Source organism: Prinia subflava, chromosome 17, assembly GCF_021018805.1.
Source record: "Prinia subflava isolate CZ2003 ecotype Zambia chromosome 17, Cam_Psub_1.2, whole genome shotgun sequence".
NCBI classification, from domain to species: Eukaryota; Metazoa; Chordata; class Aves; order Passeriformes; family Cisticolidae; genus Prinia; species Prinia subflava.
Genome location: NC_086263.1, coordinates 15,854,732 through 15,870,831, shown reverse-complemented (window position 1 = coordinate 15,870,831; position 16,100 = coordinate 15,854,732). Strand labels below are relative to the sequence as shown.

Here is a 16,100-nt window from a genome sequence, read left to right as displayed (position 1 = left end):
CGGATCCTTCCTCTGCTCAGCCCTGCGAGGCACGTCAGGAGTGCTGTGTCCAGCTGCGGGCTCCTCAGGGCAGGAGGGAGCTCCTGGAGCGAGTCCAGCAGAGGCTGTGGAAATGATGAGGGGCCTAACGAGCAAAGGCTGGGGGATTTGGGGCTGTTCAGCTTCAAGACGAGACACTGCTGAGAGGATCCTTATCAGTGTACAAATATCCAAAGGGGGTGCCAAGAAGATGGACTGGGCTCTTCTCAGTGTGCTGAGCAGTAGGAGGAGAGGCTACGGGCATGGGAAGTTCCACCTGGACATGAGGCAGAACTATCCTGTGCAGTGACCGAGCCCTGAAACAGACACCAAGAGGGTCTGGAGTCTCCCGCAGTGAGCTGTTCCCGGCCCGGTGCAGCCGGGACCCCGCCGGGGCGCTGCGGCCGCCGGGCGCCAGAGGGCGCTGCAGGCGCGGTGGGGCCCGCGCGGCGCCCGCCGGGACAGCGACGATGGCGGCCCGTGTCCTCTCGTCCTGCGCCCGGCGCCTGCTGCCGCTGCCCGCCCGCCCCGCCGCGCTGCGCTCGCTCCGCCGCCTGCCGCCCGCCCCGCCGGGCCGCCCCGCGCTGCTCCGCCTGCCGCGGGTGGCCGCGCCGCTCTGCCGCGGCTTCTCCGAGCTGCCGCCGCTGACCTTGGCCGACATCAAGGACCGGGTGCTCTACGTGCTCAAGCTCTACGATAAGATCGACCCCGAGAAGGTGAGCGGGACGGGGGGGCAGGCGGGAGGGCCGCGGGCTCCGCTGTAACGGGGCTGCCCTGCCCCGCTGACCGCCGTGTCCCGCTGACCGCCGTGTCCTCCCCCAGCTCACAGCCGAGTCCCACTTCATGAAGGACCTGGGCCTGGACAGTCTGGACCAAGTGGAGATCATCATGGCCATGGAGGACGAGTTCGGTAACGGCGCCGGGACTGCCGGGGGCGGCCGGGCCCGGGAGCGGCGGCACCGCGGGCCTGTGGGGCAGGGAGAACGCACAGAGCCAGCCCTGAGGGCAGAGCAAAGCACAGGGAGCCAGCGGAGAGCTGGACAGAGCTTGGGGAGCCAGCCCTGAGAGCAGGGCAGAGCTCACAGAGCCAGCCCTGAGAGCTGGGCAGAGCTCACAGAGCCAGCCCTGAGAGCAGGGCAGAGCTCACAGAGCCAGCTGAGAGCTGGGCAGAGCTCACAGAGCCAGCCCTGAGAGCTGGGGCAGAGCACAGAGCCAGCCCTGAGAGCTGGGGCAGAGCACAGAGCCAGCCCTGAGAGCTGGGCAGAGCACAGAGCCAGCCCTGAGAGCTGGGGCAGAGCACAGAGCCAGCCCTGAGAGCTGGGCAGAGCGCACAGAGCCAGCTGAGAGCTGGGCAGAGCACACAGAGCCAGCCCTGAGAGCTGGGGCAGAGCACAGAGCCAGCCCTGAGAGCTGGGCAGAGCGCAGGGAGCCAGCCCTGAGAGCTGGGCAGAGCTCACAGAGCCAGCCCTGAGAGCTGGGCAGAGCTCACAGACCCAGCCCTGAGAGCTGGGCAGAGCGCACAGAGCCAGCCCTGAGAGCTGGGCAGAGCACAGGGAGCCAGCCCTGAGAGCTGGGCAGAGCTCACAGAGCCAGCCCTGAGAGCTGGGCAGAGCTCACAGAGCCAGCCCTGAGAGCTGGGCAGAGCGCACAGAGCCAGCTGAGAGCTGGGCAGAGCGCACAGAGCCAGCCCTGAGAGCAGAGCAAAGCACAGAGCCAGCCCTGAGAGCAGGGCAGAGCTCACAGAGCCAGCCCTGAGAGCTGGGCAGAGCTCACAGAGCCAGCCCTGAGAGCTGGGCAGAGCTCACAGAGCCAGCCCTGAGAGCAGAGCAAAGCACAGAGCCAACCCTGAGAGCTGGGCAGAGCTTGGGGAGCCAGCCCTGAGAGCTGGGCAGAACGCACAGAGCCAGCCCTGAGAGCTGGGCAGAGCTCACAGAGCCAGCCCTGAGAGCAGAGCAAAGCACAGAGCCAACCCTGAGAGCTGGGCAGAGCTTGGGGAGCCAGCCCTGAGAGCTGGGCAGAACGCACAGAGCCAGCCCTGAGAGCAGAGCAAAGCACAGAGCCAGTCCTGAGAGCTGGGCAGAGCTTGGGGAGCCAGCCCTGAGAGCTGGGCAGAGCACAGCACCACCAGTGAGCTGGGCACCCGCAGGATCAGGAATGCAGCCCTTTGCTCGTCAGCTCAGCCCCTTTGGAAGCAGGAATTCTCTCCCACCCCCCATGGGCACCACCAGGGAGGGGGAAAGGGGAGCAGTGGGTGCTGAGCTTGGCATTGCAGATCAAAAATCCCAGGCAGTCGAGGTTGTTTTTGCTCACCAGAATTTTTTTCATTCTTAACCCCACTAGAGAAAAAAAAATGGTGTTTTCTCCCTATTGGTTTATATACCAAATTTTTTTTTTACTTCCTTTGGACTTCTTCATGCTTCCCTCTAAAGCCCCTGAATTCTGGAGTAGGTGCCTAGATGTCACCTTGGGCCATAGATGTCCCTGGGGCTTGGTCATTCTAAGCCCAAGTGGATGTTTTGCTCTCAGAGCCTTTGCTGGCAGTGTGTCAGTAATCCCAAGTGAGCTGTGCGTGTGGCCAGGAGTGCTGAAAAGAAAAACAGACATTTCTGGGCTGTTCCTGACCAGTTCCACCACCAGGAGCCCTGGTGCCCTGCCCTGGTGTTTGCTCCATGAAAGCACAACAGCATGCTCAGCCTGAGGGGCTTCGGGTGCTGTCCCCCTGCCACACACCGGTGTCTGGGGGGCTCTGGGGAGGCGCTGGTGGCTTTAACAGGGTACAAGGGGCACTGGCTCCTGCTGTGCCTGCCGTGTCCCTGTCTGGAGGTGGTGTCACTTCAGGCAGTGCAGTGATGCAGCGTCAGCTCCAGCTGACACAGCAACCCCTGCCTGCCTGCGTGTCCCCTGAGCCAGCAGCCACCCCTTCCTCACCCTTGCTCCTGTTTCCCTTGGGTCTGGACTAAGCGTGTGCCCTTTCTTGCAGGATTTGAAATTCCTGACGGAGATGCAGAGAAGCTGATGTGCCCACAGGAGATTGTAGATTACATTGCAGATAAGAAGGATGTTTATGAGTGAAGCAGTTGCTCAGAGGTGAGTTCAGAGGTGCCCTGAGGGCACACACCGGGGTAGGGGCAGAGCAGGGTGATGTGTGACACAGGTGGCACAGGCAGGAGCTGGCAGCAGCGGGGAGGGCGAGTGGGGGGTGTTTACCTGAGGCACCTGCAGTGGAGACAGGACGTGGGGCTCAGCGTCTCCTCTCATCGTGCCTGGCCCATCCAGCACTCAGCTCATCCCCAGGGCAGTAGTGGGGGCCAGGTTAGTCTCAGCCATGGCCCCCATCTCCTCCTGGGCTCTGTGCAGGGCGTGTGGGGGCACCTCAGCCCCTGCTGCTGCTGCTGCCGTTTCCTCCACCACAGGCGGGAAGGAAATGGGCAGGAAAGGGTTATAGGAGTGACCAGGGAGGACTGCAGGGGAAATGAGGTGGCCTCAGGCCAGGCTGCAGCACTGATCCACATTCTTGCCTGTTCCTGTGTGGCTCCAGGCTTCCCCCCCAACTCCCTGGGGCCCGGAGGCTGCAACCCTTCTCTGCCCAGGGCCAGGGTGGGAGCTGTGGCCTCTGGAGAGAACTGGGGGGCCTTCTGTGCCTGTTTTCAGCACTCAGCATGTCCTGACCCCTTCTGTACCTCTGAATGCTTGATGAAATGTTAAACATGTGGATTTTGTTTTCCCAGGAGTTGTCCCACACCAGGACGGGGCTGGTGCCGGCAGGGATGGATGGGAGTGCACGCTGTCCCACTGCAGCCTTCCTTGGGAAGTGCACGTGGATGTTGTATTTAAAGCTGTCTGAATGTGTTGTCATTTAAAAACAAGAGAAAAACAGGAATAAAAAGTTAAGACCATTCTGGTGGTGGCTGTTCTGTCTCACACAGTGGGTGGATCCTGGTGGTGGTGTAGGGGTGTGAAGGGCACTCTGGGGACCCTGCTCTGAGATTTGGCTCTGCCCTGCATGTTTGTAACTGTTTATTTCATCAGTGCTGGTAAAAACAAGTTCTGTGTGAAATGCTTCTGCTTTCCTGATGGAAAATAAGGGGGGAATGATTTTCCTGCTGCTGAACAGCAAATTCACGTTGCTGTTCCTGTACACACGGTTCATCTCAGCACAGGAGCCTTACTTTAACCCTCACACGGCAGGAATGGGTTATTTCTGAGCACTGCACAGTTCTTCCTCAGAGCCAAGAAACACTGACGTGCCCCAGCAGCACTGCCAGGCTGGAGCCAAGGAAGTGTCACTGGATAACAGATCCTGTGGCAGTGGGGGAGGTAAGGATGGAAAATGGAGCAGAGGCTGCAGTGCTGCACACGCTGTGTTGTGGTGGGGTGTTCCCAGGTGTTCCCAGGAGCTGCACTTCATGGAGAGCTCCCTGGCAGAGCAGTGACCCTCTGCCTCCAGGGCCCAGGTGTTGCTCTCACGGTGCCCTTGGAAACCTCCCTGGCTCCACAGCCTGGCTGAGCTCTGAGGCGTTTTCTGAGCAGCTGCACAGCAGAGCCGGGGGCACAGGGTGGCTTTGGCTGCTGTGTCTGCGGTGGGTTCCCCACGGCAGGGGCACAAGATGTTTGATGGGGGGGAGTGGTCGCTGGGAGCTCTTGGCTGTGGTGGCGCTGAGGGATGTGGTGAGGGACCTGCAGCCACAGGTGACACTGATGTCCTGGGGCAGCCTTTGCCCTGGCTCGCAGAGTGGGGACAGCCAGGGGCAGAGCCCGTGTCCCGGGACGAACCGGCGGGAGGGGGACAGGCAGGAGCTGTGAGTGCCCCGACTGCGCTGAGCACCGGGGGCCGCGCCGAGGGCCCCGGGGTGGGTCCCGCTGCCGATCCCCGGCCCGCCCGCCCCGGAGGGAGGGAGCTCCGGGGCCGGGGCCGGGGCCGGTGCTGGTGCCGCGGGGCGGGTCCGGGCTGGGGGGCTGCGGTTCCCTGCGCCTCCGCCCCGCCGCAGCGGGGGCGGGCGGGGGCTTCCTGCCGCCGCCTGGCAGAGCCGCCCGCGCCGCGCCATGGAGCGGCCCCGGCTCCCGCTGCCCCGGCTCCCGCTGCCCCGGCTCCTGGCCGCCGCAGGTGAGCGAGGCGCGGGGAGGTGGGCACGGCCGGGAAGGGTCCCCGGTCCCCCCGGTCCCTGGGCGGGGGATGCTGCGCTCGGGGGGCGGCGGCAGGGCCGGTGCATCCCTGCGGCCCGGAGGTCTGCGGCGGCGGCGGGGCCGGTACCGGCACCGGCACCGCGCGGGTCCGTGTCCCCAGTGGCGCCGGGGCGGGGGCCGGCGGCTGCTCGGTGTCACTGGGACCTGCCCAGGGTGGTGCTGAGCCGTGGCAGTTCCGTGCCGGGCTGTGGCCGTTCCGTTCCGTGCTGTGCCACCAGCCCGGGCTACTCCGTGGCCTCAAAGGCGGCTGCTGCCCCTGCGGGGGGCGCTGGTGGAGAGCGGGGCCCGCAGGGCTCGTGGTGGCCCCGTCCAGTCCCAGCCCCACCCGGGCGGTGACCCTGGCTCCTGCTCAGCTACCCTTTATCCCTGGCGAGAGCAGCCCCGGAGCCCTGCCCGGGGCACTGTTGGGGCTCTGGGCGTGCCTTGCCCGCAGACCCCTGGTGCAGGTGTTGGCACATGGAGAGTCAGGTGGTGGGGCAGGACTCGGCACCGTTCGTTGGGAGCAGGGCAGGAGGTTCCCAGCTGGGTTTGGGTTGTTCTGGAGCATCTTCTTCAGCAGAGCCCCCCACGGTTAACAGAAGGGAGAAAGAGACCCCCACCCTCAGCTGTAGCTCTGGAGTCGGTGCCTGGTGCTGCTGCAGGACGCTCCGTACCCAGCACTGGTGCACGCTGCTCCTTCCCCTCTCTCCCAGTGCTCGTGGAATGCTGTGCACGGCTTTGCCCATCCCTGGGCAGCGGGACAGGCTCCACCCTGAGCGCTGCCGACCCCTGCGCCCACCTGGGCCCCGCGACGAGGGAGCGCTGCCAGACAGGTACTGCTCGGCTGAGCCCGTCCCTCCCGCAGCCCCTGGTGGCACCGTGTGCCAGCCACACGTGCTGTGGCCCGCTGGGGTCCGCGGTGGCTGCTGCGGGTGCTGGCCGTGGGTCTGAGCTGCTCAGTGCCCGTCCCCTCTGCCCGCAGGTCGCCCGCAGCGAGGAGCTGGCACAGGGCAGGCGCCCACACCAGGGGCTGTGGGGCACCTGTGGACTGAGGCTGAACTGCTGCCCTCCCCTGGGACCCCCTCCGGGCCAGACGAGCTCTCCAGCCCGCAGGAGAGCCCCAGGCCGGGAAGGGAGGGGGCAGTGTGGGGTGGTACAAACAGAGAGCCCCTGGGGCCCTCGGCCTCTGCAGGCAGCACTGAACAGGCAGCAGGCAGGGAGCAGCCATCCCCTGCCAGCCTGGGGCTGGCCAGTGCAGGGGCCCCAGCACACACAGATCCTGCAGCCACGCAGCCCCCGGGCACTGACCCTGCAGGACATGGGACCTCAGAAGGTGCCACCACTGTGCAGGGGACACCTTCACATTCACCACCCTCTGCGACAGTGCCAGGTTCTGCCAGGGGACAGTGGAGGGCCAGCAGCACCCTGCTGGGATGGAGGGCCACTGGGCCAGTCCTTGTGCAGAGCCAGAATGGCCCTGTCCAGCTGGGTGACAGCAGCCCAGGGACCCGCCCGAGCACCGTGCTGGCCCCTGACAGCTCAGCACCAGGGACAACAGGGACATCAACCTTTGCTGGGGGGCTGCAGAGGCTGCTGACCCCCACAGGGACACTGCAGAGGACACACTGGGGGCTGTCAGGAGGACAGGGCTTTGCTTCCCGCCCCCGCTCTGCCCCTCGCCCCTCTGCACTGTCCCCTGGGCCTGGTGGGGGCCCTGTGGCCAGCACAGCCTGGCCAGCAGTGAGGACAGGCCCAGCCTTGCTGCCTGCCACACACAGGGGCTCAGGTCTGCCTCTCCCCACCACCATGGCCAGCACCCCCGGGGGGACATCTCCTGGCAGGGGAGAAGCCCTGGACCTGACCACAGGGGTCTTGGGCCCACCTGACAGGGAGGGTCCCCCTGAGCCCAGTCACAACCCCCTGAGCCCTTCAGCCATCCCGGGACAGCCCTCTGCTCCCCTGGCCCCTGGCAGCACTGCTGTGGCACAGGCTGGGGTGACACACACCAGTGCTGGATCCTCCCACATCCCCCCGTCCCCAGAGTCTGCCCCAGCCCGTGGCTCTGCAGTGACCCTGCTGTCGACCCCGCTGCCTTCCCCAGGGACCGGCTGGGGGCTCCTGGGATTTGGCCCCACTGTGGGCACTCCCCTGGGACACCCCTCCCCAGGGCTGCCCCATTCCAGCCCCAGGGTGGGTCCTGCTGGGAGCCCTCCATCCCTGGGGGGGTCCCAGGTGGGGGTGGGCAGCCTGGCACCCCCCTCAGCACCTGGGCCTCCCCAGCAGCCACCTTCCTCCCAGCCTGTGTCTTCCCTGGGACCGACCCCTGCCACTGGCGTCACCACCACCAGTGTCACTGCCACCGTCACAGCTGCCACCAGCCCAGAAAGGCTCGGGGACATGGGGACGGTCACAGCAGAGCCACGTGCTGCTGTGCCTCAGGGGGATGTGGTGGGGCTGACGTGGGGGGCCCCAACTCAGGAGCCCACTGTGATGCCCGGGCCCCCCCAGGAGCCCACAGATTCCCCTGGGTGGGGCCCTGGGTCCTCCCCAGCTGCTGTGGACACAGACCTGGCCCTACCATCGAGCAGCCCCGGAGGGAGGACAGACACTGACACCCCGCAGGTGACACTGGTTGAGGTGGGCAGGGCCCCACAGGTGTTCATCGTAGACGATCAGCCGCCGCTCCTGAGAGGTGAGTCTGAGGTTTTGGGATCCTCTGCTAGGGCACGGCAGAGGGGGAGAGGCCCCGGGAGCCACCAGCGTGGGGGGGAAGTCGTGTTGGTGGCCCTGGGGTGGGGTGATGACCCGCTGCTCCCCATCCCCTCTGCAGCACCCCTCCTGCGCATCCCCTGTGAGCTGGTGCTGGACATGGGCTTCGTCCCGGCGCTGCAGGACCCCGGCTCCCCCGAGCGCCAGGAGCTGCTGCAGAGCTTCAACCAGACGGTGAGTGCGGGCCGGGCCGGGGCTGCGCGCTGCGGCCGCCGCGCTCAGCCCCGCGCCCCGCGCAGGTCCCTCCGCTCTTCCGCTCCGTGCCCGGCTTCCTGCGGCTGGAGGTGACGGCCATCAGGTGGGTGCTGGCACAGCCCGCGGCGTGTGACGCCCCCGGCGCGGGCACAGGGCCTGGCACACGCCGCGGGCCCAGCAGTGCCGGGTGCGGGGCTGGGCCGGGGGTCCCGCACCGCAGAGCGCGGCCGTGTCCCCGCAGGGAGGGCAGCGTGGTGCTGACCTACGACGCGCTCTTCGCGGCCGAGCAGCTGCCGGTGCCGGGGCTGGACGAGCTCCTCGGGGCCGCGCTGGGCCCTGCCCGTGCCCCGGCGGGGCTGGCGGGGCTGGGCCCCGTCCTGCGCCACGCGGCTCCGGGTGAGTGCGGGGCCGGGCCGGGGCTGGGTGGGCGCAGCGCGGGCAGCGCTGACACGGCCGGGCCGTCCCCGCAGCGCGGCCGCTGGAGCCCTGTGCTGCGCTCTTCGCCTGCCCGCCCGGCTTCGCCTGCGTGCCCAGGGCGGACGGGAACGCGACCTGCACCTCCCTGTGCCACCGCGGCTACTGCAAGAACCACGGCATCTGCTCGCACGCCCGGGGCCACCAGCCCCGCTGCCAGTGAGTGCCCGGGGACAGCCGGGGGGGCGGGCGCTGTCCCCGGGCGCTGACGGGCCCCTCGCCGCAGGTGCCCCGCGGGCAGCGATTTCTGGTTCATGGGGCTGCGCTGCGACTACCGGGTGACACAGCAGAGCCTGCTGGGCGTGGCGGCCGGGGTCCTGCTCAGCATCGTCCTCCTGGGCGCCGTCCTCGCCGCCATCGCCGTCCGCCGCTTCAAGGCGCTGCTGCTGGAGGCCAGGGCCGAGCAGACCCGCAGCAGGTGGGACACGGGGGGCTGTGGGCCTGGGCTGGGGGCTGTGGGCTCCGGGAGGGTGGCACCGCTGCCCCTCCTGGGGGCTGGGGGCGAGGGGCAGCAGGGAAAGCTGTGGTGGGGTGGCTGGGCTGGGGCTGAGCTCTGCCAAGGAGAACCCGCCGGGAGGCTGAGAGCGGCCGTGGTGGGGTGGCTGGGGCTGAGCTCCCAGTGGGGCCCAGGAGCTCTGGCGGTGTGCGTGGCCACGGGAACCTTGGAGCAGGGTCCTGCCCCAGCGTGTCCTGCCCGTGCTGCGGGGGAAGGCGAGGCTCTGGCACAGCCCTGACAAAGCAGCTCCTTTGGGAACGGGGCTCTGCTGTCCTGGCCCCACTGCCCGTTTTGTAATGTGTCCTGGGGATTGTTCCCGAGGAAACCACTGGAACAGCTGCAACCACGGCGGGGCTGTGGCCAGAGGCTGATCGGTGTCATGGGCTCTGTCCCCACCCTGGCTGGGTGGCTGGCCCCTCCCTGGACCCAGGAAATTTGGGCAGAAATCTGCGATCTGTGTTGTCAAGCAGTCATTGGGGTTGTGTGCTCACGTGCTTGTGTGCGCACGTGTGTGTACACACGTGTGCATGTGCCTGCCCTGTATGTGTGTGTGTCTGTATATGTGTGCACACCTGTGTCTGTTCCTGTGTACCTGTGTGTCCCTGTGTGTGTGTACATGTGTGTGTGTACATGTGTGTGTGTATCCCTGTCTATCCCTGTGTGTGTGTCCCTGTGTGTGTCCCTGTGTGTGTCCCCGTGTGTGCACACAGGTGAGCCCGTGTCCCTCCTGCCCGCAGCTACCGCCGTTTCTGCCGCCTGGACGATGTCTCAGCCCAGTACTGGTCGCGCTCGGGGCTGCCCTCGGCCAGCTCTCTGGACAACCCGGCCTTCAGCAACTCGGAGGAGCTGCTGCAGCTGCAGGTGCTGGAGGGCGCCTGCTGCGGCTGCCGGGGGGACTCGGCTGTCCCCGCTGGAGCCAAGCGGGGCCCGACGCCCTGCGCCCACCCGCGCTGCCGGCCCAGGTAGGGACCCTCTGCCCTTGCTGGGGGGCTGTGCCGAGCCGAGGCAGGGAGGGCTCTGGGGCACACCCTGGGGCCGTGTCTGCAGCCCTGCCCGGCCAGGGGACTGTGCCGGGAGCTGTGACAAGCCCCCAGCCCCTGGAGCCCATGGAGCAGCACCTGGTTTATTTTATTTTCTCCCATGGGAGGAGCTGTGTGTGCTGGGACTGCTGAAAGGGAGGAGAGTTCCCATCTGCAGGAAAGGGTGGCTCTGTGTGCTCATGGGAAAGTCAAATCAGCTTCCAGGGGCATCCATGGAAAAAGAGCTCTGGAAGTTTCCAGCTCTGTTGGCAAAGGGCAGGACGGGCAGGAACACCCCCAGCCATGGACCCAGGGGGATGAGGAGCAAAGCCACAGCTCTGGGTGCTCCCTCAGCTCCGGGGCTGAGCTCAGCTCTGCCCCAACAGCAACTTCATTGTCCCCGGGGCACAGCACAGGGCCCCCCTCCTGCACCAGCCTGGCTCTTATCCCCTTAACTACCCATGGATTCTTTTCCAGTTTCCACTATGACTGGGACACCAGCTCCAGCAGCATGAACGACCCCATGGTGGACTCGGGGAAAGCCAGTGACATCTCCGTGTCGAGCTGGCCCCTGGAGCCCACACAGTGGGCTCCCTTCCCTCTCCTCCAGCAGCTTTCCAGGCAGCGACCGGTGAGCCGGGGCCCGGGGAGGGCTGCGGGGGCCCGGGGAGGGCTGCGGGGGCCCGGGGAGGGCTGCAGGGGCAGGGCGGGGTGCAGGGGGCCCCACCCTGCCCACTCCATCCCGGGAGGGGCACTCCAGGGAAGCGCCGGGAGCCGTCCCTGGCTGGGGACAGCAGCCCCCAAGGGGCACAACCCGAATTCCCTCTGTGCAGCACAAGGCCCGCTGGCCGCAGTCCGTCTGCGAGGGGCTGGAGCTGGGCACGCTGGAGCGCAGCTGGACAGCCTGAGGCCACGGCAACACACGGCAGCGAGTTCAGCTTTTAAACCAACCACATTTTATTTCCACGTAACGAGCTCAGTGAAGGAATTCCACACACTTGGACGATACAATCAACGCGGGTGTGATGTCAGTGATGTCAGTCCCAGCGGGGCGGGGGCCCGGAGAGCCCCGGCCCCGGTTCCTGTCCGCGCCTCGCGAGCTCTGGCTGGGACTGCAGACTCCAGAGCAGGCAGATACAGAGAGGTGTCAGGACACACAGTGCTGGCATCCACCAGGTCAGGACTTAGAGGGCGGTGTGGGCAGGAAGGCTGGCAGTTCTGGAGGGCACGTCACGCCCTGGACGCGGCTCTGCCCCACGGCCGCCACAGGACGAGCTCAGCCCCGCCGCAGGCAGACACGGAAGCGCCGCTGCGTCGTTCATCGTGATTCGTGTCAATGAGGTATAAACACCAGGATGTCGTAAGCATTAAAGTTTATTTTCCAAAATGCTCTCCTTATTCGCACGTGTCCTCTGGAGCATCGAGCTGGGCACAAATGGTGGGGGCTGGAAATGGGGCGCTGCACGGAGGGCAAGGGGTTCCAAAGGTGCTCGGATAGAAAAGGAAAAGCAAGCTGCAGTTCTACACTTAGACTCTCATAGTCTCAGAGGGGGCACGTTGAGGGAGATTTTTGCTAGAATAAAATGCAGATCTCTTCATAAAAAAATCAGTTTGCTAAAAGAAAACTCAGCCTATGGGAATACAGAGCTATCGGATCGGTCGATATTCTCATCGTATAGAAAACAGCCTACAAATAAAGTCACAAAAAATAGACAGTTATATGCTGAGCAGCCAAAAACATCATGATTTATTAATATCTGGAGAAACTTCATAATTCAAACACAACCAAACTGTACATTTTACAATCACATTCTATTTGTAAACAGTTAAAAGCCACTGACTTCTTTTGCATCTTCGGACACAAACATTAGAATCAAGGCAATGAAATGATGGCGATTTCTGCACTGTTAAAATTTTTACCCTTGCCTAGTCTGGAATTCATGGACTAAACAAGCATTCAATAATACCTTTTGTGGCAAGAGGATGTAACTCGTTCACTTTTGCGAGAAAGTACTTGCGAGAACTTTTTCAACATTAAAACTGGATACACACACGATCTGTAAGCCCAGCCCGTGGTTACAGGATGCATAGTTACTCAGGTCGCTCGGGGACACGGCCCCACGGTAACACAGTCACAGAGCAGGAACAGCCACTCGATGGGATTACAAAAACTCGGATAACTACGGATTATTAGCAAACCACCACCACTCACTAAGAAAAGACAGCGTCAAAAGCAGAATGTCCAACTCCAGCTTGAAGCGTTTTTTTTTTTGGCAGAGAAAAGTCTTACAGAGCAATAAGTATTATCAGTGCTAAAAGTTGAGTTTTTTTTTTTTTTCCTATAAGAAACTACAAGGAGTTTTTACTGGGGAACTGGTTTTCCTGAGAGCCATGCTCTTTGATTTAGGATACAGGAATAGAAAACAAAAGGACATGGCCAAACACTGTTCGTTATTCCCAGAGATAGAAAGCATCTTTTTCATTCTCAATTTTTTTTTTTTGTCTTTTTAAAAATTTTTAAAATGATGGAAGAGTAAACATTTTTCTCAAAAAACAAAAAAAATATTCTGTAAACAAGAAGGTGCCAACACAGGCACCCCCAAAACAAAATTGAAAGCCTATTGAAAGTGCAGGACCCCCCTGGCTTGCAGGCTGGGTTGCAAGTCACAGCTGTGGCCACAGTTTTTTAAACTGCAGAGCTAAATTCTTTAGTTTTATACATGAAAAAACTGGTGCAATACTTTCATTCATAATCCTAAGTCAGTATCCTAACTCGATCTTGGAACGCCACGACACCACGAGCAGGTAGGCAAACATCAAGGCATAGTAGAGAGCGCACACTGTTTGTAGGAACATCCTTGAGTAAACACTTACACGTGAGCTGCTGCCACCCACGGCCACCGCGGGGAGCAGCAGTCAGTGCAACGTCAGAAAAGCTCATACTCCAACATCATCAGCAAAATGCAAATAAAAAGGAAAAAAAAAAAAAAAAAAAGGAATTCAAAGAATAAACATGATGAATATACACAAATGAGCTCATTCCAAGCAGGTTTATATGGATAGCACTATCTGGAAGTGTAAATATATACTTTTTCACATTATAATATTGGCCTGCATGATTCAAGTATTCAAACTGATATGTTTTGGGCTAAAACAAAGTGGAAAATGTGCAGAAAGTAACTGTTTCCACAGGTGACCCCCTTGCTGTAGGTGAAAAGTCCAAATTAGTGCTGCTTTGTTACATCTTGAGGTCACAGTTTATTAGTTGAAAAAACTAAAAGGTTACATGGACTCTCCACCTCCACCCAGGTGGTCAACGGAAAGGAAAGCGTTGATGGGGGATGGGCTGCTAATTCCCCTGGTGTCATTGCTGCTCGGGGCACCCCACAGGCTCGTGGAATAGTTGGGGCTCCCCCAAAGTGAAGTGCCATGAAGGTCTCCACTGCTAGTTCCCGACAGCCCAGCACCATTCCAGTGATTTAGATCATTACGGTTTGAGAACGAATGGGAACCATCGATGGATCCGAGTCGGCTCTGGCTGGATCCCAGAGACTGCCAGCCAGGAGACGGAGTCAGGGACTGGCCTTGTGCAAAGAAGCGACTAATCTCCTCTTCACTGGCAAACTCAGCAAGAATAGTAGTGTTCCCTAAAACACACCTGCGGAGGGAGGAGAGAGACGTTTACACAGAGCACTGCCTGCCCTCGCAGCTACCCAGGGCTCTGAACCCTTGGCACAAACCCCCTGCGTGTTCTCAGCTGCCTGAGAATCCTCCCCTGCACACTCACGGCATTTAAAACCAATCAAACATCTAGAGCTGTTTGAAACTTGGGTGAAAAGAGAGGAACACTTACATGTGCAGAGATTTTTGTGCCTTCACTACCTCTTCTTTTGAACTGTAACGGACCAAAGCATTCCCGTGTGGGAGGTTCAGGTGGAATGTTATCAGCGGGCCGTGCTGCATGCACAGGGTGCGCAGGGTGGAGCCGTCGATCTGCGGAACGGGCACGGGCTGAGCAGAGCTGGCCACAGCCTGAGCTCAGCCCAGAGCCCCTCCTGCGGGCTCCAGCCTTACCTGAGGTGTAAGGTTCTTTAGAACAAGCCAATTTGTTATTCTCCCTGAGCTGCTCTCACCCCAGCTCGAACCTAAAGGAGGGAAACAGGAGTTGGTGCCTGCCACGCTGGCAGCGGGCAGCTGGGTGGAGCAGCTGACCCCAGCACTCACAGATAACAAAAACTCAGACAGCACTAACCTTCCCCAGACCTCAACCCTCAGAAGGTTACTGTGGGGTGGTACAGCACCACTCTATTTACTTTGGGAACCTTTCACTCATGTTAGCAGGGGCACAAGCAGCTACATTGTTGTCAGATAATCAGAACTGAAGCAAAAATACAAACGTATTTGCTCTGATTCCTGCTGCAAGCTCAGAAGAGTTTTGAAGCCTGTCTGACGACTCCCTGAGCTATCATGATCTAATTCATTACAGTGTGAGTCTCTCTTGAACACTGCACAGCTGCACTGATGTCCAGCCTGGAAAGCTCTGGCAGAGGCAGCTCCACTGGGACAACAAGCACTTGTGTCACCCGTGTCACACACACCACCTGTCCTGCTCCCAGACTGTCCAGCCAGAGGCATGGGGGACAAACCACAAACCCCCCCAGGCACACAGGGACATCCTTACCAGGGGTGTATCTGGCATCAGAATTTCCCCATCCTCCACCCAGACGAAGGGAATTATCCCAGGTGGACAGGGGTGGTTTCTGGCCTGTCAGCCCTGGAGGTGGGCGGGATGGAGCAGTGATGCTTTTAGGTGGCAAAGGGACCTTCCACAGCTCATGAGCCAGAGAGGTGTTAGTGACTGATCCAGGAGACCACGTTGATTTGGAATCACTGTTTCTGGCTACTAAAAGACACAAAAGACAACCACAATCACTGTTGCTGCAACCATCACCTTACTGCAAAGCAAAGCTGCTAAATTAGGGTAAAATCGGAATAGCTGCTTTGAAATCAGTGAAGTTACCACTCTGATGAGACCTCAGCACTGCTTCTATTAACACCTGGGATCCCCCTGAAGCGTGTGAGGGGGAAGGAACCAGAACAATACGAGCAGACATCACCTGAAGTGCTTTGTGCTGTACTGCTGAGGGAAACATTGTAGTTGGAGGCACGAATGGATGACCAGGCACTAGTTGAAGGCAGCGTGGTGTTCAAAGATGAGGATGACCCTGCAACAAAGACAAGAGTCAGACACAGCACATCACAAATGCTTGGTTTGTGCTCCATCCTGAACACTGAGGGGAGGGCCATGCAGCCCCGTGCCCATGCTCAGCCCAGGGCACAGGGTGGCAGCAGGAGAGCGCAGGCCCTGCATTCCTGCACGGCCGGGCTGCCAAGGGCTGCTGCTCCCAGAGCCCCAGAGTGCAGCGCTGACATCAGGATGCAGAGCACAGCCCACATTCCTGGGACAGCTCCTGCACTGCATCAGCAGCAGGGCTGAGCCAAGGAGGAGCTTCAGCCGGGACAGGCACAACACCAGGGACAAACCATGAGGGACAAACCAGGAGAGAGCAAGCTGCAAACACATCCTAAATCTACAACACACGAGACAACCATGAGGGCAGCAGGGAGCAAACACAGGGGAATAACCAGGAGAGCAGCAAACACAAGGGATAACCCGGGAGGGGAGCAAGCAGCAAACATCTCCACGACAGCAGGGTGTGTGTGGCTGAGGGAAGGTTGCACACAGCTCCCCAGGCAGGCTGAGCATACCACTGTTCCTGTCCCTGAGGTGGTCAACTTCCCGCACAGTATTAATTGAGAGATTGTTTATGACACTGCCAGGAGTGACGTAAGGGTCAGTTTCGGGGTCGATGTTTGGATAACCTTTCCATGGCTCACCAGGGCGAAACTCTAGGAATACAGATGCACAAAAGAAGCTTATTTCACGATACATTTTTAAAAAGGAA

At 61.2% G+C, this 16,100-nt stretch overlaps 3 protein-coding genes across 8 annotated transcripts in view; 2 read left to right on the top strand and 1 right to left on the bottom strand.

Annotated features, from left to right (window-relative positions):
- Positions 1 to 445: 445 nt before the first annotated feature.
- On the top strand, positions 446 to 3,914 carry NDUFAB1 (NADH:ubiquinone oxidoreductase subunit AB1). The gene is made up of 4 exons (XM_063414909.1): positions 446 to 734; positions 841 to 928; positions 2,999 to 3,105; positions 3,747 to 3,914. Exons 1-3 carry the CDS (start codon positions 489 to 491, stop codon positions 3,088 to 3,090), a joined length of 426 nt encoding a protein of 141 aa, XP_063270979.1. The 5' UTR covers positions 446 to 488; the 3' UTR covers positions 3,091 to 3,105; positions 3,747 to 3,914.
- Positions 3,915 to 4,940: 1,026 nt separating this feature from the next.
- Positions 4,941 to 13,129, top strand: LOC134559686 (nascent polypeptide-associated complex subunit alpha, muscle-specific form-like). The gene is made up of 11 exons (XM_063414726.1): positions 4,941 to 5,122; positions 5,895 to 6,014; positions 6,164 to 7,873; positions 8,012 to 8,124; positions 8,190 to 8,248; positions 8,387 to 8,541; positions 8,616 to 8,778; positions 8,846 to 9,037; positions 9,853 to 10,077; positions 10,612 to 10,765; positions 10,968 to 13,129. The coding sequence occupies exons 1-11, from the start codon at positions 5,062 to 5,064 to the stop codon at positions 11,040 to 11,042; spliced, it is 3,027 nt and encodes a 1,008-aa protein (XP_063270796.1). The 5' UTR covers positions 4,941 to 5,061; the 3' UTR covers positions 11,043 to 13,129.
- The window catches only part of TNRC6A (trinucleotide repeat containing adaptor 6A), a 40,459-nt gene continuing 35,432 nt past the window's right edge, over positions 11,074 to 16,100 (bottom strand). For 4 of the 6 annotated variants that reach the window (XM_063414722.1, XM_063414724.1, XM_063414723.1 and 1 more), the window contains 6 exons: positions 15,904 to 16,044; positions 15,252 to 15,359; positions 14,816 to 15,037; positions 14,209 to 14,279; positions 13,988 to 14,127; positions 11,074 to 13,792 (listed from right to left, as the gene is read on the bottom strand). In XM_063414722.1, coding sequence (XP_063270792.1) covers positions 13,417 to 13,792; positions 13,988 to 14,127; positions 14,209 to 14,279; positions 14,816 to 15,037; positions 15,252 to 15,359; positions 15,904 to 16,044 — 1,058 coding nt within the window. In that variant the 3' untranslated portion in view covers positions 11,074 to 13,416. The remainder of the gene's footprint in view (positions 13,793 to 13,987; positions 14,128 to 14,208; positions 14,280 to 14,815; positions 15,038 to 15,251; positions 15,360 to 15,903; positions 16,045 to 16,100) is intronic. The other 2 variants (XM_063414725.1, XM_063414721.1) reach the window with 1 other exon arrangement.